This window comes from Python bivittatus, unplaced genomic scaffold, assembly GCF_059951505.1.
Source record: "Python bivittatus isolate LINGU-HERP-01145 unplaced genomic scaffold, Pbiv_v1 ctg000080_np1212, whole genome shotgun sequence".
Taxonomy (NCBI): Eukaryota; Metazoa; Chordata; class Lepidosauria; order Squamata; family Pythonidae; genus Python; species Python bivittatus.
The window spans coordinates 66,230,468-66,254,177 of NW_028277035.1; the positions used below are offsets into that span (position 1 = coordinate 66,230,468).

The 23,710-nt window shown below is 41.3% G+C and overlaps 1 protein-coding gene across 1 annotated transcript in view; it reads left to right on the forward strand.

The window, feature by feature from the left end:
* Positions 1-9,113: 9,113 nt before the first annotated feature.
* Positions 9,114-23,710, forward strand: part of FAM194C (family with sequence similarity 149 member C) — a 53,549-nt gene continuing 38,952 nt past the window's right edge. The window contains exons 1-4 of the mRNA XM_088134693.1: positions 9,114-9,717; positions 12,579-12,686; positions 17,470-17,598; positions 18,468-18,588. Of these exons, the coding sequence (XP_087990819.1) occupies positions 9,144-9,717; positions 12,579-12,686; positions 17,470-17,598; positions 18,468-18,588 (932 nt within the window). The 5' untranslated portion in view covers positions 9,114-9,143. The remainder of the gene's footprint in view (positions 9,718-12,578; positions 12,687-17,469; positions 17,599-18,467; positions 18,589-23,710) is intronic.

Genomic DNA, 23,710 nt, shown 5'->3' on the forward strand with positions numbered 1-23,710 from the left:
GCCATGTTTCAGGTGACACATGCTGTCTTGGGTAGAGGGGGTCAGACAACCCCCTGCAGGGTCATGCAGAATAATTTGTTCAGTATCTGTTAGACTAAATCACTCGAATTTGCTCACAGTTGGACACTAGCCTTGTTGCAGGTCCGGAGGAGATGCCTAGGGAGGAGTCTTGCCCAGTTATCTGGGAATGGTTTGAACCTGTTGGGCCTGAAGTGGACAGGGTCCTTGGGACTGTGAGCTCAGCCACCTGCTCTTTAGATCCATGCCCCTCCTGGCTGGTTAAGGTGGCCCAGGGGATGATGTGTGAGTGGGTTATAGCAGTGGTAAATTCTTTGAGTGAAGGGGTTGTTCCATTACCTCTTAAGGAGGATTTGGTTTGCCCCCTCCTCGAGAAGCCATCGCTGGACCCCACTATACTGGACAACTTTTGTCTAGTATCTAACCTCCCCTTTTTGGGGAAGGTGGTTGTGCAGCACCTTCAGAAAACCCTGGATGAAACGGATTATCTACATTCTTTTCAGTCAGGATTCAGACTTGGGTATGTGTCAGGCCTAGCCCAAGGAACTCCAAGAGACCATGTAAATTCAGCCCAGCAATGTTTATTAGCTACAACCTCTAGCAAGAATCTTCCCAGACTGAAACCCCAGCTCCCAAGTAATGCCACAACATTGTGAATTCCTCAGGGAGGTGCCAGTCTCATCCTCTTATATTTCCCACGCACCTCAGGAGATGAAAGAAAATGTTTTTCTCCCTGAGCCTGGCCTTCATAATTCCATTCCATCACAGTATGGGATGGAAACGGCATAGGTCACACTTTTGGATGATTTCCAGCATAGATGGGATGGGGGTTGTGCATCCATTGTCACCCTACTTGACCTCTCGGCGGCTTTCGATGCTATCAACCATGGTATCCTTCTGGACTGACTCAGAAGATTGGGGTGGGTGGTACCATGTGCTGATTTGCCTCCTTTCTTAGGGGTCAGTTCCAGTTGGGGTTGTGGGGGGGAGAGATCCCACCCTCAGCTCCTGTTGTGCTCTCTCCACTCCTATTCAACATCTACATGAGGCTGCTGGGTGAGCTTATCTGTCGCCAGGGGGTGAGGTATCATCAATATGCTATGATACTGTGACTTGGACGAAGAGCTTCAGAGTCGTGGGGAGAAACATTTCCTCAGCCCACAGCCTGAGCGTGGGAAAGTGAAGAGGATGAGACTGGCACCACCCTAAGGAATTCTTAGTGTTTAGTTGCAGACTTTGGGAGTTAAGAGTTAGTCTGGCAAGATTCCGTCTTGCAGGTGAAAGCTAATAAAGTAACTGAGCTGTTCCAGTACTGTCTCGTGGAGTTTCTTGGCTGAACCTGACAGACACCCAACTATACATTTCTGCCCCTTGCAAACTAAGCAATGTCGTGGATGTCTTATTCCAGTGCCTGGAGGCTGTGAGAGTCTGGATAGGGAACAACAGGCTTCAACTGAACCCTGGCAAGACTGCGTAGCTTTTGGTTTTGGGGCCCACCAGTTCTAGGACTATACCATCTTTGGTGCTGGATGGGGTTGTACTGCCCCAAACAGACCCTGAGAGTAATCTGGGGGTTCTCCTAGACTCACAACTTGCTTGAGGAGCAGGTTCCAGCCATGGCTAGGACGGCCTTTGCTCAACTTCATATTGTGCATCAGTTGCGCCTGTTCCTTGATCGAGGTCCTCTACTCACAGTCGCTTATACCCTAGTCACCTCCCGTTTGGACTACTGTAATGTGCTCTACATGGGGCTGCCCTTGAAGAGTATCCAGAAGTTTCAGCTGGTGCAGAATTCAGCAGCACAGGCAGTTGTGTGTTTCCAGAAGAACAAACGTTACATCTCTGCTCCGTGAGCTACATTGGTTACCAGTCTGTTTCTGGGTCCAATTTAAGGTGCTGGTTTTGATCTTTAAAGCCCCAGTGGCATGAGACTGGGTTATTTGAGGGACCGCCTCTCCCCAGTTATATCTACCCATCCCACCAGTTCCAGCAGAGGGGGCATGCTGCAGGTCCCAACAGCTAGGGAGCTTCATTTGGTGGATCCTAGGTGGCAGACCTTTTCTGCTGTGGCCTGTGATGGAATGGAATTATGAAGGCCAGGCTCAGGTAGATAAACATTTTCTTAGCTCGCCAGAACAGCGTGGGAGGAACAAGAGGATGAGACTGGCACCTCCCTGAGGAATTCACACTGTTGTGGCTGGATGACTCTGGGAGCTGGGGTTTCAGTCTGGGAAGATTCTTGCTAGAGGTTGTAGCTAAAGTTGCATTATAACACCCCATCACATGCTAGGCATTTCTGTTAGTGCAGACTAGTAAAATCAGTTGTACGCTAACAAGGAAGCTAGCATGGAAAAGTACCAGCAACAACATGGGGTAAAGCCTCAAATTTCAGGAGGCAAGCCCCCGCAGCTTGTCACGTGCTCAATCAAAGCACATGATCCCTTGCGCTTCATGTATTACCATATATAGTCATGAGCTTGTATTAGGTAGTGTGACGTATATATGCTTAACCCAGCCCTCTGATGTACTCAATAAAAGAGGTTTCCAGACTCCGGTCTGGGCGCTCTCACCCCCCTCGAAGGAGAATCAGTTTGGTGTCTTCTTTCCCCTCACTCGTGAGAGGCCCGCTGTAACTGCGTGAATGTTACAAGCTAATAAACATAGCTGGACTGAATTGGCATTGTCTCTTGGAGTTCCTTGGGCTAGGCCTGACAGGCCTCTGCTTTATGGAACATCCCCCCGAAGCATCCCTTTTAACTTTCTGGGAGTCCCTCAAGACTGGTTGTGTCATCAGGCCTGGGGTCCCAGGGGACTGGTGAAAAATTGAGATGGCTCCCGTGTAAATAACGCCTGCTTTTCATCTAATCCCTTTTTTATTCTATTTTAGTTGTGTGCCTTTTATAATTTCAAAGTTTAATATTAATATTAATTTGTATGCATTGTTTTTAACTTTGCTTGTACACCACCCAGAGTCACTTGATTGTGAGGTGGGTGGCCATATAAACATGACAAATAAAATCTATAAGAAAGTAAGTCTAGATTCTGCTATATGTGATTACAGGTAGTCCCCAGGTTAAGAATGCCTGGTTTACGGACAACCCATAGTTAAGAACAGAGCCTATTGTAGCAAAATTTTAGTTAAATATACAATGGTCCGAGTTAATACACAATGGTTTGAGTTATTACACAATACTACTTATACAGTATTATGCAATAATACTGTTCTGGCTTACATACAAATTTGATTTAAGGAAGATCTTGGGAATGGAACTCATTCTTAAACTGGGGACTACCTGTATAATATTTTTTGTTGTTATAGGCTTTATTTAATCATGTGAACATCTTTTATGATTAAACATTCACATATGATATCTTCATGCTACAAACAGAATCATTTTAAGTGATCGTTTCTGATTCTCTTAATTTCTATTTTCACCAATCTTCTGAACTTCATCCAGTGTTAAAGAAGCAAAATGTTCACAGATTAATATTACTGAATTTCCAGATTATTATTATAGAACAGCCCATTATTTTAAACTCATTTTGTGTTACTTTACTTATTTGGTTATATTATTCATTGGGATGCCTTGCAATAGTGAAGTAAAATGCAAGTTCTTCAGTAATATGCTCCTAAGAAAAAAATTATGAGTTCATAAGCTTGCACTGGCAGACAGGAGAGCATCAACAAAGCTAATGCCTTGCCTGACAGTTACTTACCACAGTGACTGTAAATAGAAATGTCTATTTTAGAAATCTAGAGTGAACTATTTTGTTATAGCCAACTACAGAAATGAAGAATTTTAATGGGAAACATATCTCACATTTATCCTCAAGAACAAAGCCACAAACTCCTCTTGTAATTCCTTAAACCTGAAATTCCTAACCCTTACTGTCCAGTAGATGGCAACAAGCTACTTTTAAAAATAATCACTGAGTATCCACAAAGTACAATATTTTTTAATTTTATCACCTATGTGGATTTTTAATAATTTAGAGTAGATGGGGGGAAATGGTTGGTTTATTTTTCTTAAGAACGGTAAAATAAGAGGTTAGCAGTGGGGAAACCTGAATTCTATTCCTACCTTAGACATGGAAGGCAGTTGGTTGACTTTAGGCCAGTCATTCTCTCTCTGCCCTAGGAAGGAGGCAATGGCAAACCATTTCTGAAAAATGTTGCCAAGAAAACTGCGGGGACTTGTTTGTGTAGTTGCCAGGAACCAAGACCAACTTGAAGGCACACATCCACTCACAGAAAGAGGTTAATAGGACTTATTAACAAAAGCTAATTTACCATATTTTTCCGACTATAAGACAATAAAAATCCTTACGCTAAAAACTGAAGGGCGTCTTATGCAAGGAAATAAGCCGAGGAGAGAACCACGGGGTTGCAAAACTGCCCATACTTTGTCTCTGCAAACAGGCTTCCTCCTATTGCTAGCCTCCAATCACGAGTGAAATAGCTTGACTCTGCAAACAGGCTTCCTCCAATCACGAGCCTCCAATCACGAGTGAAACTGCCCATACTGTCTCTGCAAACAGACTTCCTCCAATCACAAGCCTTATGTAACTGACGTCACCTGATGCTGAACAAACCAATTGGAGGAAGTCTGTTTGCAGAGACAAGCTATGGCAGTTTCACTTGTGATTGAATGTAATCAGTTATGCAAAAGAGCATGGAAATAGAGCTGCAGAGAGACGGTTTGGACCTCCTCCCACCAAGTGTATCAGGTAAATGTTACCTAATTACTAAATAAAAATGTGTTCTGCACTATCTTTAAAATATTGATTTCTTAATTTTGGGTTGGAAAAGGGGGTGTCTTGTACATGGGGGCGTCTTATTGATGGAAAAATACGGTATACTCTGGTTTTTCTGAAGTGGGCAGTTTCAGTAGAGTCTGTCCCATACAACAAGGATGGGTAACTATTTTTAATGCAAGACATCTCACCCCTGTCTTCCTTTCCTGCCAATACAGGATCTCTGTTGTTGCCAGATGCTTGCATGAAAGAGAAGCCAACAACAACTGAAGTGTGTATGTGTGTATGTGTCGGGGGGGGGGGAGTATGTCCCTAGCATTGCCAGTTTAATTGTTTTGCCATTTGCCACTTCTTGTTTTATGCTGTAGACCCTGCTACCTGCCTGAGGCAACAACCAGGAATGATTGAAAGAAACATACCTGAACTCTCCATGCTTGTGCCTTAATTAGGCTACTTCTGATCCATGGATGTTAAGAGAGAGTCATAAATCCAGGGGTGGTAGGAAATCCAAGTTCTGGTTTCAAGGTCTTATTTCTTTCCCAGTCCTTCCATAGCTATACCAAGGAGTGGATGAGGAAGATCTTGCAGTGGTGCTGTTTTATATGAATTCCCTATTCTTGCTGGTTTCATTCTGATTCTGCCTTTGCAAATATATCCCATGGAATGAGAGTATGCCATAAATTAGCTATGCTGGAGAATTTAGATATGCTATCTCTATCAACTGTTTCCATGAGCAGGGAAGAGGTAGAGCTAAGCCTAAGTGGAGGGCTCACTGGTTCTGCATAGTCTTAGTCTGGCTAAGCTACAGTATAGGAAAGCTCAGATCAGAAGCCATTGGTGTGGAGCAATAATGGGTTGCATGAAATTCCATACCATCATGATATGATGGTAACAGCATTACAGACTGCCTTGTAGTCTTTAGAATCTAGTATAATTTTGTGGAGATTCTTGGGTGAAGCATACAATAATCCTTGAGTCTGTTTCACTCTGAAAAAGAAGAAATGTGAGAATCTCTTATTTACGCAGAGGAGGAGATTTCCATGTGAGTTATCTAGGAGAGGCTTCATACTTCCTTTCTTTGATACTTCCTTTCTTTGCTCAGTGTATTTTCCAAGGATTGTCAGTGGTTTGAATTTCTGGCAGAGATCAGCAAATAAAAATCAGCAGAAGTTCTTCAATGGCACTTCTACAGTCTTATCTAGAAATGCTTGAGATTGTCTGTGTGCAAAGCATGTGCCCTTCTGTCTCTTTACAGCCTTTTCCCGAACCATTCAATATACAGGAAGCTATGCTATACTGCAGTGTTTCTCAACCTAGCATGGCTGGCTAGGAAATTCTGGGAGTTGAAGTCCACACATCCTCAAGGTTGAGAAACACTGCTATACTGTGTTAGACCATCAGTCCTCCCTGAATTTTACATATCCTGACTGGCACTAGCTTTCCAAGACTTCAAGCAACTCTTTCATTCCCTGCCTTACTGCCCAAAGATACCAATAAACAGACTGGAAACTTACCATTCAAAGTACATGCCCATTTCCTAATACTGGGCCCAAATGATCCTTGGAAATTCCCCACCAAATTTGTGAGGAGCAATAACTTCGTTCAAGAATTTCTCAAAGACAGAATTCCTCTTCAGCAGTAACAGCAGGGCTGCTGCCAAAAAAACCCAACGGGAGGACTCCCTCATGATATCTGCTGTTAGGATGAGAGTGTGGAAACCCAAAAAGGTCATAGGCTGCTTGAGAGGTGATTGTACAATGAAGAGAAGGCTATTTGCACATACACTCTGCCCTCATCTCTAAAGTACAGGATCAGCAAATGCCACCCCTGGAATTTTCTCCAGATGGGTGGTTCAATAGTCACCCCCCTAGGTGGAAAGAGCTTGCAGACACATTCAAACTAATGAAGCCTTATGGCTATTTTATTGTATAAACCCAGCCGTAACGATGCTGCACGCATTTTGCGTTCCTCTCTACTTTTTAATTTAAAGCAGCAGGGAGACTGGTTTTGTGTGCTAGAAACGGCTGACAGTGTCCAAAACCAATTCTTCATTTTCACCATTAAAGCATATGAGGCCTAACTAGCCTTTAGGTGAAGAAAGCGCCATACCAAAGAATCCGCAATGATAAGGTTCTCTGCTATTATGACATAAGAATGAATAACGGCATATGGAATGCAGGATGCTGCCATATCACCCACCTAATGCTGTGACTATTAGAACATCATTCTCATAACAGGTAATAACTCAAAATCTTCTTCAGTGAATTTCGGATTCAGTGTGAAATCCTGGAGATTTTCCTTAGGCTTGTTTTTGTTGAATATTCCATTCCAACTTGTGACCCCTGCAAGTGTGAATGCCCTCCTCTTGCTTAATCTTCTAAAGCTATAGAGCTGAAAATGCAACTCTCCCTGGTCTCATTGTTATAGAAGCTAGACCAATGGATTCCAAGGGATTCATTGTGTCTACTGGTTATTGTGTTATGTTCCTGACCGGTATCAGTTCTGTGGTAGGCCATATTGATGCCTGAAATATTTATAAGTTTCCTCACTTCCTTTTCAGAAGAAGTGATCTTAGAGCAAATAAATCTAAAATTTCTTTTTAGCATTGTTTATCCTCTCCATAACATTGCAAAGGGGTACCCAAGCAACAGGTTTTGGAATGTGATTCATGACATTTAAAGTGAGTTGAGCTTAGTTTATAGATAGTTGTTCTAAAGTATCTTTGGGCACCACAAATTATCTGTTTCTACTTCTATCTCCTGTCTGCATGTACACGCTTACCACTATTTGCAGTATGAGTTTATTACCAAAGATGGCCCAGGGAGCTGTGCACACATATTCCTTATTCTCACATGATATAGAGTTCAGTGAAAATGTTTTCTCCAGTAGAATTTAAAAAATAGCATCCAAATTGGTATCCAAAGGTAGCATGACATGGAAAGGATTGGCACATTGGCTCCCAGGACTAAGTCTTCTAGAGAGCACACGGTTACATGAAGTCTCTTTAGAAATGCTAGACAAAATGAACTCTAACCGCAAACCAGACATCTCTGGGTGGGAGGCTGAATTTATTTAGCCATTTCACTACTGAGGTGACCACCTCTAGTCTGCCATAGATATCCAACTGACATAAAACTTAGACTGACAGGTTATTAGTTCCAGTTGAAAGTATACTTTCTAATTAAGAAAATTCTTCAGTTTCTATTTTCTAATTAAATCAATGGTAATTTATCTGTCACACTTGAACATGGACTTCTTTGGGACTTCTTACTGATGAGCATAAAGGCAATAAAAAGAAGGGCTGCTCTTGGTGAGGAGAGTTAAGACCTCTCTAATGCCATATTTTATTTCTTGGAGATGTTTCCATTCTTAAACATTTCACATCTTGTTCTTCAAGCTCCTTGCCCAAGCAGCTGACTCCAGGCTCACCACAATCTATGTCTTCTAAGATGTTTCTACAACTCCAGGTCTGGGCTTAAAATCCAAATGGTATTTGGATACTAGTCCAAACCCATTAGGTGGTAGCAAAGAGATGCTGAACAATCTAACTCTGTGCTGCCATTTCACGGTCATCTGGATTTTTGCCATCCAGATCTGGTGACAAAGAGTGCAAGAGTGTAGGAGGTATAGGAGTCAGCATTTGTTAGACAAGGAAACACCACAGTGTTGCTGATTGTTTTGACTGCATTAATAATAGTATACCATACTGGGGACAGAGCAATGAACTATATCTGAAAAGATCTTGTCTTTACTCTGTACCATAGATTACAGTTGAAGTTGGTCTGAACCTTAAATTATTTTGGATGGAGTGTGGGTGCTTCTGCCTAAGCTTTGGGTTCTTTGAATCTGTCCAAAACATATACCCTTTAGTTATGGCACTATTCTTTTCCTAAGTCCTTCTTGTGACACAGATTCTTAATAAATCCTGACTCACTCGTTTATATCTGGTTATATTTTTCTACCATTTGAAAATCTTTCCTACTCTGTTGAGAATCTCACCTTTCTTTACCTCCTTATTGTAGTTTGGCTAGTGCTAAGTTCTCTGAGCAGGTACTAAGTTCCATGAAGTTCCCATGGCATGCTTTGAAGACACAGGATGCAGCAATCTGGTTGATGCAAACTAGTCTGGATATGCCCAGTGTCTGGGTGGAAGACCATTTGGGAACCTTTTTTTAGGGTTGATGAGCTCTTTGTACTGAAGGTAGGATATTAAAGAACAAATACATTTTTTTAAAAAGTCAAGTTAGCACATCATTCACTTAGCAAATGATACATTAGTCCCAAAGGTAATGGCACAGAGACATCTCTTTTACATTGTTCTCTTTATTTAGATCTTGCTACATCAGTGATGAAATGAATGAACTGGTGATATGAATGACCAAAAGGGTGACACAAAAAATAATCAAAAAGTTGATCAAAAGGATGAGCATAAATCTGATCAAAAGCCTGAGCACAAAGCTGACCATAAGAATGATCATAAGAGTGAGCAAAAAGTTGAACAGAAAGATGAACCAAAGAGTGAACAAAAGCCAGAGGAACATAAAGACCTTGATTTTGAGCAAATGAAAGCCAGAGCCCCAAAGCTTTTGGCTGATATGGTACAGATGATTATCACATGGCAGAAAATGGGCTTCCATGTGCCACGAGGTATCAAGAACATATTTGAGTTTACATGGGAAGAGCTCATAGAGACGTTGCCAAGGAAATCTTTCACTGGTTTATATTGTCCAGTTGTCAAACTCCTCCCCTATGACGAGGTTGAACTCTCCTCCCCAACTACATCAAGAATTCAAAAGGTGGGCATTATGCCCACAGGGAAGAGGTCTAATTATTTGACTTCATGTGAAAATCAGCCGATGCTCGTGAAATTCCAAAAGCGGTCCATCCATCTCCTGACGGAACTTCTGAAGTTAAAGATGAAGATAATGATTGATGCCGTTGCTGGTGAGACCACTTAGTTAAGTGTTGGTTTGTCTGCCAGAGCATTTTGAATTCTACCTGGAGAACCTGAACCTATTCAGGCAAAAGGTTCATCCGCTTTGGGCACAGTGAAGCTGCGTATGTGGGAAGGCGAAATGCAATGAGCATTCAAGTGCGTATAGTGCTGTTCTCTGCAGTTAGAGGGGAAAGAAGAGCTCTTCCTAATGACAGGGAGTGCTGCTAAAACATACTGAAACATGAATGATACTTGTGTGTGGCACGGGCAGAGTCTTTGGCCATTTGTAACATGTTCATTGATTGTCCATATAGAGGGCATTCCTGATGAAGGAACTAGTGCCAATAGAACTATAATGTGGACTGGAAACATTTTTCATGAGCCCTGTGCAATATTTTTGGAGAAAGATCAAAAGAGTAAAAAATAATTCTAGGAGTGGGGAGATGAGTTAATAATGACAAGACCGTAGCAAATAGTAGCTACTACAGTATTGCATGAAGGTAAATGCAAGGCTAATTTGGCAGCTACATTCCCCCACTCTGGCACCAACTCAGAGTGATACAAGAAACATTAGCTTCACTCTGAATAGGTTTTGTAACTTCAGTAATCTTATTATAAAACCAAATCTGACTGTACCATATCTTGTAATTATCATGTCCACTATGGGATTCCTTGCAGAAATGTCTGCAAAATCTGATACAGCTTCATCAGAATGACAACATGAGTGTCATAATGCAAACTCTGCCCCTTACCTCTTGTGCACATGATGCCACAACACAGGTAGAAAAGGGGCAAAGGTTGTGTTAAAATGCTTGTTTTATCATTTGCAATCCCTTCTCCCCTCCCTTTGTTCCCTGCAGTTACCTATGATTCCTTGATTAAGTTAGGGAAAGTTAAAAAAAAAGAAAAGAAAAATCCCACGGAAACATAGATATAGGAGAGCCAGTTAGTTAAGGTGCTGGCCTAGAAACCGGGAGAGTATGACTTGTAGGCTTGCCTTAGGCATGGAAGCTAGCTGGGTGACTTTGGGCCAGGCACTTTCTCCCAGCCCAACCCACCTCACAGGGTTGTTGTGGGGAAAATAGGAGGCAGGAGTCTTAGGTACGTTTGCTGCCTTGAGTTTTATATATACTTATACATATAAATAAATAAAAGGTAGGATTAAAAAAAATCTGATAATAAAATAGAAATGGGGCAGATAAGAGGCTTAACAAAGAACATTTCAACCCACTTCTCTGAAAGCATATTCTCCACCCAGGAACATTCAAGTAAACATTTCACACAGTCCTAATTCTGGCTAACCATGTCAGAAAAGTTTAGCCTCCTTAACTGTGAATTAAATAATGATGGGAACAATCTTCTGCGTTTATTGTACTTAACACCTCCTTTCAGACAGCTGCAAAGGAATTGCTTTAAATGTGCCTGGCCAAAGTTGCACTGAAAGGCAACTCATTTATCCTGTGAAAGTTCTTTCATGTTCCTACCCTGTGCCTGTGCACAAACCCTCTTCCGGCCGCACTTGGAATCTCTGCCTTTGCTGGATTCCTCCCTGTAGAAGAGAGCTCTGCCAACGCTCACAGGAGTGTCTGTGGGAGAGGGTTAAAAAAGTCAGGATGAAGGCCACATGATGAAAGTCCTGCCCTGATAACCCTTCAATTGAAGGGGTGGATCTTCCATCATGAATTCATGGCTGGCATCTTTTTTATTCTCCCCCCCCCCGCCCCGGATGTCCTTGCACACACAGAATGGTCTTGCTGTATGGTAGAAAATGATGAGGGGAAAGACCTGCTATCACAGTCTCTATCATACATTCACTGCCTGTAGACAACTGCTTCCAAGCATCAGGTGTTAAAAGACTCTGTATCCATCCATCCTCTCTCTCTCTCTCTCTCTCTCATCTGATTTGTAATCTGCCACAATCAGAAAGACTCTTGGTAGTTCACACATATCAGCTGAAATACAATACAACATCCACAGAAAAAGACTATAAAACTATATAAAAACTACACAGTAAGTCAGTTTGATAGTGTCAAAACATCCCCCCAAAGCTCTCCAAAACAACTCAATTTTTAATAGCTTCTGGAAAGCTGGGGCACATCACATTTTAGAGAGTGGTCTGTGTAGGCTCAGTCACAGAAAAAGCACACCTATGCCCCTCTCCTCTATCTCACAAAAGTTGGGCGTCACAAGCAGGTTCTCTGGGGACATCCAGGTTGGGTGAGTTGAACTGAGAGGAGGAGGCAATCTTGCAAGTATTTAATGCCAAGCCAGGTTGGGCTTTAAAAGGTCAGCATCAGCACCCTGAATTGCACCCGGAAACTAATGGCAAGCCAGTGAAGGGCCTGAAGCACAGGTGTCACATGCTCATCTCAGTGGGTATGTGTCTAGTACAATATAACTTCTTGCTTCAAGTTCAAATACTGGTGCTTTTTCATTCTTAATAAACCAAGTTCTTAATTCTCACAATTGTGGATTACTGGTGAATATGCTACAGCAGGTCTTTCCTGAAGCAACCATAGATTATTCTGAAACTAATCCTAACTATTATTATTATTATTAGATTTTTATCCTGCTATTTATTTATTTGTATGTATGTATGTATTTCAAGGCAGCAAACATACCTATACTCCCATCTCTTCTTTTCCCCACAACAACCCCCCTGTGAGGTGGGTTGGGCTGAGAGAACAACTGACCCACCAGCTTTCATGCTTAAGGCAGGACTAGAACTCGCAGTCTCCTGCTTTCTAGCCTAATGCCTTCACCACTACGCCAAACTGGCTCTCATTATGCTGATTATGCTTTTCCATGCAGAGTTTTGTTTATAAAACTGAATTTTTACTGGAATATATGGTTATTCTTTCATTCTTAGGTCCCAACTCTGAAGAGATTGCAAAACGATTCCTAGAAAGTGGTCAACAGCTAAGCCCCAAATCCCGGGAAGAGGCAGCGGAATTTATGAGAGAACCCAGGAGGAAAGGTTAGGGAAGAAACGGTGGCCACACGCATTTGGAGCCCTGGAAATTATTGTCTGCTGTTCCTGTTGTTGTAGTTCATGTACTTTCCTTGCTAGAAACTTGAGACATGGGTCAAGTTGGAAATGAGTCATGCAGATGCTATCAAGACTTCCCTAAACACTTCCAGAAGAGTTCTGGTTCTTTAACTGAGTAGCAGATGCAATTAGCTTATTACTGTCATCTGTTTTAAAGTATCTTGGCCTGTTCTTTGCTCTGTTCCTCAGAAAGCGACACTCTAGTGATGCAGGAACCCCGATTGATAGTAAAGACTCAGGATGGTGCACGTTGCGCAGAATGAGGTTACAAAATACCCTACAGAGGAAATAGGCTATATTGTCTGAGTGCTGAGGACAGGTGACATTTTAATGATCCTTCACATAAACACTCGTAATGTGCAATGGATTTTGCCAGGGCCTAGATGATGAGAAAAGACAAGATAATTTGGAGCATTTCCTTGGAGCACTTTCAAATGCAGGAAATGCAGTTAAGAATGCACTGGAAGGGAAAGGTTAATCCCCACCTTCCTCAGTGTTACCACAATCCTGAGTAGAATAATTCTCTTCCCACTTTTAAAGTAAATTCAGAGACAGGCAATTCATTTTGGTTGCCTTGTAGCAGATAGCTTTAAAGAGGTAGTTAAAGGGAATCCGTGGAGGATTGGTTTATGTGTGGCTATCAGGCAGTCATCATGTCTAAAGAAGGAAGAGACTTGAAGGATTAGCATGAGGGGAGCGTAGGTTTTTTTCTACCACGGGCCCTGCCCACCCCACCCTACATGCATGCTTTCTGGAAGATTTGACCCAACTATTTTTTATAGGTATGTCAAATGGGGCGAAATCTCTTCATGGTTAATGGATTTATCTATTTGTTAGCGTAGACTGGATTAACATGCACACACACACATACGCACACAGAGTACAGCAATACACATTTCTTTGATTCTATCTATAGCTTCATTCCCTTCCCCTTAGATTTTCATGCGGCTGCCTTGTCATTAAAGCTGGAGCTTATCACGAATACCAATAGTACAATGAGGTAAGCAATTATTCGTAAACAGAATAGTTGCCTAAAATTAAAAAAAAAAAAGGCCACGTCACAGGCTCATTTTTGCAGGATTGCCCTGGTAATGTGGTGTCCCATGTGAAAAAGAAAAATTCTCACGGTAATAGGATACTTCTTTCGGTTTGTACTTTGACTGACACCCCATTTTATAGGTAAGATTTAGCTTTTTATATCTGGCATTTTATTTCCTTCCAGTTTGCAGAAGGCGCTATTTGGCATACCTCTTTCTGTGACCGTATTAGCAAGTCCCATCTCCCCTGAATCAGACTCGGGAAATAACGGTTGCAGGCCCAGTATCCATTTCCAAGTTTGATTTCTGCCTCAAGCAACCCACAAATAACTCGTACCTGTATTGCACTCATGCCACACGGAGAACATGAGTAACCTTTAGTGGGCTCTGGGCTCCCTCTTCTGGCCGCCTCCATTTTGGTTCATTCCTGCCAAACTACTGCTGTCAGCCTGCAGTGGTCAGGTGACAGGATGCAAGGTGCGGGAGGGACCTCCTGGGAAGAGACCCTTAGGAAGGGGAGAGTCGCTTCCACAGGAATTCCCAAGCCATTTTCACCTGTGATACCCCTGAGGTTTTTCTTTAAACCCTGATTAAACAGAAGAAGGAGTAAGAACACAGAAAGATACCTGTGCGTTACTATTTTCAATAAAGCATGATTAAAACAAATCATGTTTTAGCATAATATGTGAATGCAGCAGAGTGTTGGGACCTTTTATTTAGCTGTGTTGCCAGTTGTTCCTCAGAGGTTAGTTGCCACATTTTAAGCTCTGGATCTAATAACTGTATATCTGCCTAATTCCCATCTCTTTTTCCCCTACTCCCATGTGTTTCATTTCCCTTTCTGTAATTCCCTTACATTTGGCAGTCCTCTTCCTCATTCTGCTGCCTTGGCTCTGAACTTTTGCTCTAGAGTAATATATATCACTTCAAGCAGAAGCCAGAAAGCTTTCTGTTAAGATGCTTCAGATTTCAATTCTTTTGTACTGAGTTTGGACAAAATGGCATCCAACCCCCTTCAAATTTAGTTGAAAATCCAGCTCAAAGAATTCTGAAAGCTGATTTCTACATCAGAGTAATTCATAGATTTTAATACAGTATCATACACTGTCTGAAGGCAAATTCCTCAGGTTCTGAAAGTACCCACGTGCCTGATTCTTTTGTCTGACAGAGGATGCTATCTTTGAAAATATATGAATTAAATTTTCACAAAGAAGAATGTGCTTTTCTGAAGGGCAGTCCTAGGCTGTATTTTCAGAAAAATCTCTGCAAAGTCAGTGGCACATTTCCATTTAACTATACCTAGAACTGTAGCCTGACTTGGCCATTCTGTATGTGTCTACTGAGAAGTCAATCTCACTGAATTCAGTGGAAAGTACACCCAAGTAAGGGACTGTAAATTGCAATCTACAATATAACCTTAAGATTGCAATCTCTCTTTTATCCACTTACTTGAAGGTAAGCACTGAATTCTCTAGGAGCTGTTTCTGAGTAAGTATTGCACTGAAAGTCATTTTGTTATCCTAGGTCTAAAAGTTAGCACAACAGTAGTGGCTAAATCCTGAAGAACTGTTAAGAGAACCCATATATTACCAGGCTGTGGAGACTGGAATCCACTAGCAGATTTCTGGGAGATATGAATGAAATCTGCAAGGACTTCTCATTTCCCAATTGTTTAACAATAAAAAGTCTCCCTTTTGCCCTGCAAAAGAAATCTGATACTGCAGAAATGAAGGAATCTGGGTTGGATTTCTGGATTTCTAGAATTCGGTCAGGCTATGAGCTCAGTTGATTTCTGTTTCTTAGAACAAATTCCTCGAATCAGAATAAAATGATGATGATAGTGATGATAATGATCCTAAAAATAACCATAATGCCCCTTAATTCTAATATTTAGTATTTCTATTTAGTTGCAAAGGACTTTTTTAAACTGAATCTGGGTGGAAAATGGATGAACTTTTTTGCCAAATAAAAGGACTAGCAGGAAGGTTTAGAATGTTTACCCCTCCCCCTGCATAATGATCAGAATCAGGATCCTCTATATTAGAATAAGTAAAAATAGAAGAGAAGCTGAATGGCTTGCATTTTATATATTCTGTACTCTGACCCTATTATTATTATTTCATTCTAATAGTGTCTGCAGGGTGGGGTTTGTTGTCTAGACCAGTGTTTTTCACCCTGTCAATATTAAGAAGTGTGGACTTCAACTCCTAGAATTCCCCAGCCAGCATGCTAGCCAGGGAATTCTGGGAGTTGAAATCCACACTTCTTAACTTTGGCAAGGTTGAGAAACAGTGGTCTAGAAGCTGCTTCTCTTACAGCACTTCCTGGAATGAGCAAATGACCATGCAGTGTTCCTTAGTTCTATGAAATGCTGAAGAAGATGCTACTTCTGGACAAAGAGCCCATATGACTGAGAGAATGGGGCATTTTCTAATCAAAAGGAAAGAAATATGCAAGTTTCTTTGCCACTTCATTCATTTTAAAAAGTTACTTTAATGTTTTTAAAAGCAAAAGAGGTATGCTAGCTTGGCTCCTTTTTCACAGATTGTCATCCTGGCATGAATCGAATGAGGACAAAGCACCCAAGTTCACTTCCAAGAGGATCCATGCCAGAATTTGTTTTATACTCCTAGTTTTGAAACAGATAGAACAGACAGGCATTACTGTTTTGGATACAGCTGCTCATGAGTCATTCCTATTGAAATATGATTTTTTTAAAATTATAATCAGGATTGCAGACTAGAACACACTTCAGTGACTGCTCATGAACCACTTGGAAAGAATACAGATTGAAGCCACTTCTTATGAATTTATTAATGTTAAATTTATTTATGGCCAAAAGGCCCAAATAGCAAGTAACAAATACAGTGTAAAATTTGGCATTAGATAAAATGGTTTAACAAGTAAAATATTTAGTAAATATTACATAACACACTTAAAACCCAGCTCATTGATGTGCTGCTAAAAACCTTGCTTTTATACCCAGAGTTAAAAATCTGGCTATTGCCTCTGTAATTTTAGGATCTTCATCTACAAGTAAAATTTTAACATAATCAGAAGTATCTCTTCCTGGTTTTGATTTTAAAATAGGCCCGATAACTTCCTACTGAAGACTCTTACAAAATTCACAATACAATAAAATATGATCCGCCATTTCAAGATCAATATCATTATGGGGACAGAATCTTTGAGAGATGGGGTTTTTTGAAATCTACCATAGAGCATATTTGATGACAACACATTTAATCTGGCTTTTGAAAAGGCTATTCTGTATTTACTTAAGTATAAATTATTAAGATATTTACGGAGCTGAAAAGTACATCTGTAATTAATTCCGAAAGTTATAGATAAACTCAGCACTTTGGCTTTTGCCATGAATTCCTGTACTCAATTATCCCATCATCTTGCTGATGTCATTCCCCTGGAAAACAGATCATCAGGATCAATGCCAATCTGACTAATCTTTTGGGTCACCTGTTTAAACCATATATTTAGTAAAAGAGTCATTTGGGATTTCCTGAAGCATTCCTATGAATTTAGGAATCAAACACGTCCTTTTCTGGATTTCTTCCTTTCTTTTTTCATCACTGAGACAATACACTTTTTATTTCAAAAATAATCTATTTTGCAATAATGCCATAAAATCCAGTTTCTTTTCTGCTTTACTTCAGCAGGACGTGGCGTGATCCCAGCAATGCCAGCAATTCCTATAACTTCCACCACCCAACTCATACAGCAAATGTCATTGTCCTGTCTTTGCTTTTCATTGACATTCAAAGAAGGCCAGCCGCAAAAGAGCTCAGGTAGGAACTACTGCAAGCATTGCTGAATGGTAAATATAATACAGGACTCAGAATGGGAAGAGGTGGAATAAGAGAGATCCAGGCCAGATATCCAGATGCCATTTTTTACATGTATTCAAGATAAATGCGTAGAGAAATAGCTTTTGACTGCTGTCATGTCATAATTAATACCTGCTATTCTATGTAATAGCACATTCAGTGAGTTTGCACCAACAGGGTTGTAAGCAAAACAGAGCCACAAAAAAGGAAGCATTAACATTATCTGGGAAGTTGCAGATGCACAGATAATCTTTAGGGTCAAAGGCTTTGGAGAGCACTTCACCAGCCCCCAAATCACACTGCTGAAGACCAAGTATTCAGTGGGATCCATGTGGGGGGGGGGGGGGATGTCAATGACATCAAAATAGCAGGTGCAAGTGAGTGATTGAAACTACTCCCATTTTTAACATGTATCACATGCATCCCATGGACATTAAAATAGTGCTTTGATTGCTTGGTTGCACCTGACATTTTGATACTGTTGAACCCCCTTCATATGCCCCTGTGAACATCCTCAGCAGCCACGGATTAACCTGAAAAGTTACTAAATATGATTTTTACAAGTAGAAAATTTAAAGTTCTAATAAATTAGAATATTTAATAAATAGAATAATTTATTGCTTATTGTTTAAGCAAACCAAGCTCTGTTAACTCTGTTACCTGTTTCTTCCTTCAAATCTTTTTAGAGTATGTTTGGTTACTCAACCAAATCTGACAAAGGCTTGATAGAAAAAAGTATTAAGTGACAGTTCTTTTTTTTCTTGATGTATTTAGAGAATGGCTTTGAGGAGCTATTTTTTTCATCTATATTTCTCAATATACTTTTACAGGTCTGCTTAAAATCAAAGGTGGTAGCAGCAGCACTGGTCAAGACAAAGAGTCACTTTTATCTGACAAATTTGACCCATGTCCTGAAGCTAGGGAGAAGCTCCGTGACATCTGCCATCTTATGTGAGCTTTTTCAAACGCTTAGGACAGAAGACGTATTATTTCTAACAACAAATAGCATCAGCTGCTTTCGCATTCTGCAGGCTCATAGAACTGCCTCAGTTCTATAATGATTTGGTACCTAAACTGACACAGTGGGCACCATCCATGAGGCAATACTATATGGAAATGCCAGTTGGGGTAGGCAGCATATCTGAATGCAGAGAAATGCTTAGAGAGAAACATACAGTGAAAGAACACGTGGACAAATCACACTGCCCAGCAACAGGGTTATAACATTTATACGTTATATAATATATTATATGATAAAACAATATGTTTCATCAGGGCCTGGAGCAAGGATGACCTGGCCTAGAGACCATCCCTATTACTAGGAAGAAAACAAACAAACAAGGCCACTTTCTTTCAGATATGCCTACAGATAGCTGTGGAAGTATATTGCCTTGTCCTATCTGGTACAACAGCAAAGAGCAAATCTAATTAAATGTTTGAGGTTTCAATGAAGCAGGTTCCTCCCAGATCCTCTCTAACAATGTTCTAATCCAGTGTTTCTCAACCTTAGCAACTTTAAGATGTATGGACTTCACTTCCCAGAATTCTATGCTATCTGGGGAATTCTGGGAGTTGAGGTCCACTCATCTTAAAATTGCCAAGGTTGAGAAACACTGTTCTAATCATTTGCATCTGATCTGGTACACCTGATTCTAATTTTAGCTACTTCAGGTAGCGATCAGTGTAGGGGTGTACTTTTTCCACATGCAAAATTTGAATGTATGTTTATTTAAATTACACAATGTACTACAAAATGTAAATGGTGTGTGATATTTATAATATCCCCTTCATCTATCAACATTGTTAAAATGAAGATCAAATATCTGTATGTTGAAATATGTTGAAACATTTCTGTGGGGTGTACTGGCATTTTCACATGACTGCACGTGATGGTGATTTCTTTTCCTTTCTCATTCTTTTAGGTAGAGGGGCAAAGGGGATTTTTATTGCCACAGTACTGTCTCCATACTCATACAACATACTGTTTGTAGTTCTTTTTCTGCAAAATCAGTTCTGAGAACAGGACTGGGGAGTCTGTGGCCCACGTGCATCTCCCAGCCCTAAAGAATGAGCAACTCAGTTTTGTCAACAAAATGGCTAAATTCAGAAGTAAGGATGGGATGGGAGCAGGAGACTATCTTTAAAGTACATTTTTAAAAAGTCCTTTTTCACCTTAATGTCAGCTCTTGTTTTGGCACTTAGCAGAAATGATTGACGTGTGAACAGAGCGCAAGGCCTCTGAGAGGTGGACTGTCAAATACTCATCCCCGATAAACACAGCAGAAAGTATATTTGATTGCAGTAGTAAATACATACATACAGCCCCAAATCAGTCTGAAAATGGAAGTTTAGGGCCATGTTTGGGCAGATGGGAAGTTTTAGGGGTCGAAGTGAGAGCAGTTTTCCTCCCAAACACCTCATACCCCATTCCAACTCTTAAAACATTTTCAAGTCCTATATAATGGCCTCAGAAATGTGATTTCAAGTCCTTTTAAATGATTGGAAGGCATTTAAAGATGGCAATAGAAGCCGTTTACCTCTCAGAGGCTTCCTGATATCATTTTCACCCTTAATCTCTTGCAATAATTGCTGAGAAATTTCAGATGGCCTCTGGAATCTGCTGAGTTGTGATCTCAGTCTCTCAAATATTGGTTTAGAGCAGTGTTTCTGAACCTAGGGAACATTAAGAAGTGTGGACTTCAACTCCCAGAATTCCCAGCCAGCATGGCTGGCTGGGGGATTCTGGGAGTTGAAGTCCATACAGCTTAATGTTCCCAAGGTTGAGAAACACTGGTTTAGAGTGATCTCTCCCTTTTTCCCCTTCATGGATCACTGCCTTGTCGTGGCGAAGGGGCTTGCGTAACTCAGTGAAGCCATGAGCTATACCGTGCAGGGCCACCCAAGACGGACAGGTCATGACAGAGAGTTCTGACAAAATGTGGTCCACTGGAGAAGGAAATGGCAACCCACTCCAGTATCCTTGCCAAGAAAACCCCATGGACAATGTTAAAAGGCTAAAAGATATGATGCCAGAAGATGAGCCCCTCAGGTCGGAAGGTGTCCAATATGCTACTGGGGAAGAGCGGAGGGCATTTCCAAGTAGCTCCAGAAAGAGTGAAGCGGCTGGGCCAAAGCCGAAAGGACGTTCAGCTGTGGATGTATCTGGAAGCGAAAAGAAGGTCCGATGCTGTAAAGAACAATATTGTATAGGTACCTGGAATGTAAGATCTATGAACCAAGGCAAGCTGGATGTGGTCAAACATGAGATGACAAGATTGAACGTTGACATCTTGGGAATCAGCGAACTGAAATGGACGGGAATGGGTGAATTTAATTCGGGTGACCATTATATCTACTACTGTGGGCAAGAAACCCTTAGAAGAAATGGAGTTGCACTCATAGTGAATAAGAGAGTGGGAAAGGCAGTAATGGGGTACAACCTCAAAAACGACAGAATGATCTCAGTGCGTATCCAAGGCAAACCATTCAATATCACAGTCATCCAAGTCTATGCCCCAACCACTGATGCTGAAGAAGCTGACGTTGACCGCTTCTATGAAGACCTACAACACCTTCTAGAACTAGCACCAAAAAGATGTCCTTTTCATCATAGGGGATTGGAATGCTAAAGTAGGAAGTCAAGGAGTAATCGGAATAACAGGCAAATTTGGCCTTGGAGTACAAAATGAAGCAGGGCAAAGGCTAATAGAGTTCTGTCAAGAGAACAAGCTAGTCATAGCAAACACTCTTTTCCAACAACACAAGAGACGACTCTACACATGGACATCACCAGATGGTCAATACCGAAACCAGATTGATTATATACTTTGCAGCCAAAGATGGAGAAGCTCTATACAGACAGCAAAAACAAGACCAGGAGCTGACTGTGGCTCAGATCATGAGCTTCTTACTGCAAAATTTAGGCTTAAATTGAAGAATGTAGGGAAAACCACTAGACCACTCAGGTATGACTTAGATCATATTCCTTGTGAGTACACAGTGAAGGTGATGAATAGATTTAGAGGATTAGATTTGGTAGACACAGTGCCTGAAGAACTATGGACGGAGGTCCGTAACATTGTACAGGAGGCAGCAACTAAAACCATCCCAAAGAAAAAGAAATGCAAGAAAGCAAAATGGCTGTCTGATGAGGCTTTACAAATAGCTGTGGAAAGAAGGAATGCGAAAAGCAAGGGTGAAAGGGAAAGATATAAGCAACTGAATGCAGATTTCCAGAGAATAGCCAGGAGAGATAAGAAGGCCTTCTTAAATGAACAATGCAAAGAAATTGAGGAAAACAATAGAATGGGGAAGACTAGAGATCTCTACAAGAAAATTGGAGATATGAAAGGAACCTTTAGTGCAAAGATGGGCATGATAAAGGACAAAAAAGGCAGGGACCTAACAGAAGCAGAAGAGATTAAGAAGAGGTGGCAAGAATACACAGAAGAACTATACAAGAAAGATCTTAATGTCCCTGATGTCCACGCTGGTGTGATCACTGACCTTGAGCCAGACATCCTAGAGAGTGAAGTCAAGCGGGCCTTAGGAAGCATTGCTAACAACAAAGCTAGTGGAGATGACAGTATTCCAGCTGAGTTATTTAAAATACTAAAAGATGATGGTGTTAAAGTGCTGCACTCAATATGCCAGCAAGTTTGGAAAACGCAACAGTGGCCACGGGATTGGAAAAGGTCAGTTTACGTTCCAATTCCAAAGAAGGGCAACGCCAAAGAATGCTCAAACTATCGCACAATTGCACTCATTTCACATGCTAGCAAGGTTATGCTCAAAATCCTACAAGCTAGGCTTCAGCAATACATGAACCGAGAACTACCGGATGTACAAGCTGGGTTTCGAAGAGGCAGAGGAACTAGAGATCAAATCGCCAACATTCGCTGGATCATGGAGAAAGCACGAGAGTTCCAGAAAAATATCTACTTCTGCTTCATTGACTATGCAAAAGCCTTTGATTGTGTGGATCACAACAAACTGTGGCAAATTCTTAAAGAGATGGGAATACCAGACCACCTTACCTGTCTCCTGAGAAATCTGTATGCGGGCCAAGAAGCAACAGTTAGAACCGGTCATGGAACAACCGATTGGTTCAAAATAGGGAAAGGTGTACGACAAGGCTGTATACTGTCACCCTGCTTATTTAACCTATATGCAGAGTACATCATGAGAAATGCCAGGCTGGAAGAATCACAAGCCGGAATTAAGATTGCAGGGAGAATCATCAACAACCTCAGATATGCGGACGATACCACCCTAATGGCAGAAAGTGAAGAAGAACTAAAGAGCCTCTTGATGAGGGTGAAAGAGGAGAGTGCAAAAGCTGGCTTGAAACTCAACATTAAAAAAACTAAGATCATGGCATCTGGACCCATCAATTCCTGGCAAATAGAAGGGGTAGAAATGGAAGCAGTAACAGACTTCATTTATTTGGGCTCCAAGATCACCGCAGATGGAGACTGCAGCCATGAAATTAAAAGACGCTTGCTCCTTGGGAGGAAAGCTATGGCAAGCCTAGATAGCATTTTAAAAAGCAGAGACGTCACCTTGCCGACAAAGATCCGCATAGTCAAAGCTATGGTTTTTCCAGTAGTAATGTATGGCTGTGAGAGCTGGACCATAAAAAAGGCCGAGCGCCGAAGAATTGATGCCTTTGAACTGTGGTGCTGGAGAAGACTCTTGAGAGTCCCCTGGACTGCTAGGAGGTCAAACCAGTCAATCTTAAAGGAAATCAACCCTGATTGCTCATTGGAAGGATCAATAATGAAGCTCAAGCTCAGATATTTTGGTCACCTAATGCGAAGAGAGATCTCTTTGGAGAAGACCCTGATGCTGGGAAAGATTGAAGGCAAAAGGAGAAGAGGACGGCAGAGGATGAGATGGTTAGATAGCATCACTGAAGCAATGAGCATGAAACTGAGCAAACTCAGGGAGGCAGTGAAGGACAGGAAGGCCTGGCGCAATATGGTTCATGGGGTCACGAAGAGTCGGACACGACTTAATGACTAAACAACAACTCCCTTTTTAGCTATCACATACCTTGCAATCATTAGGAAAA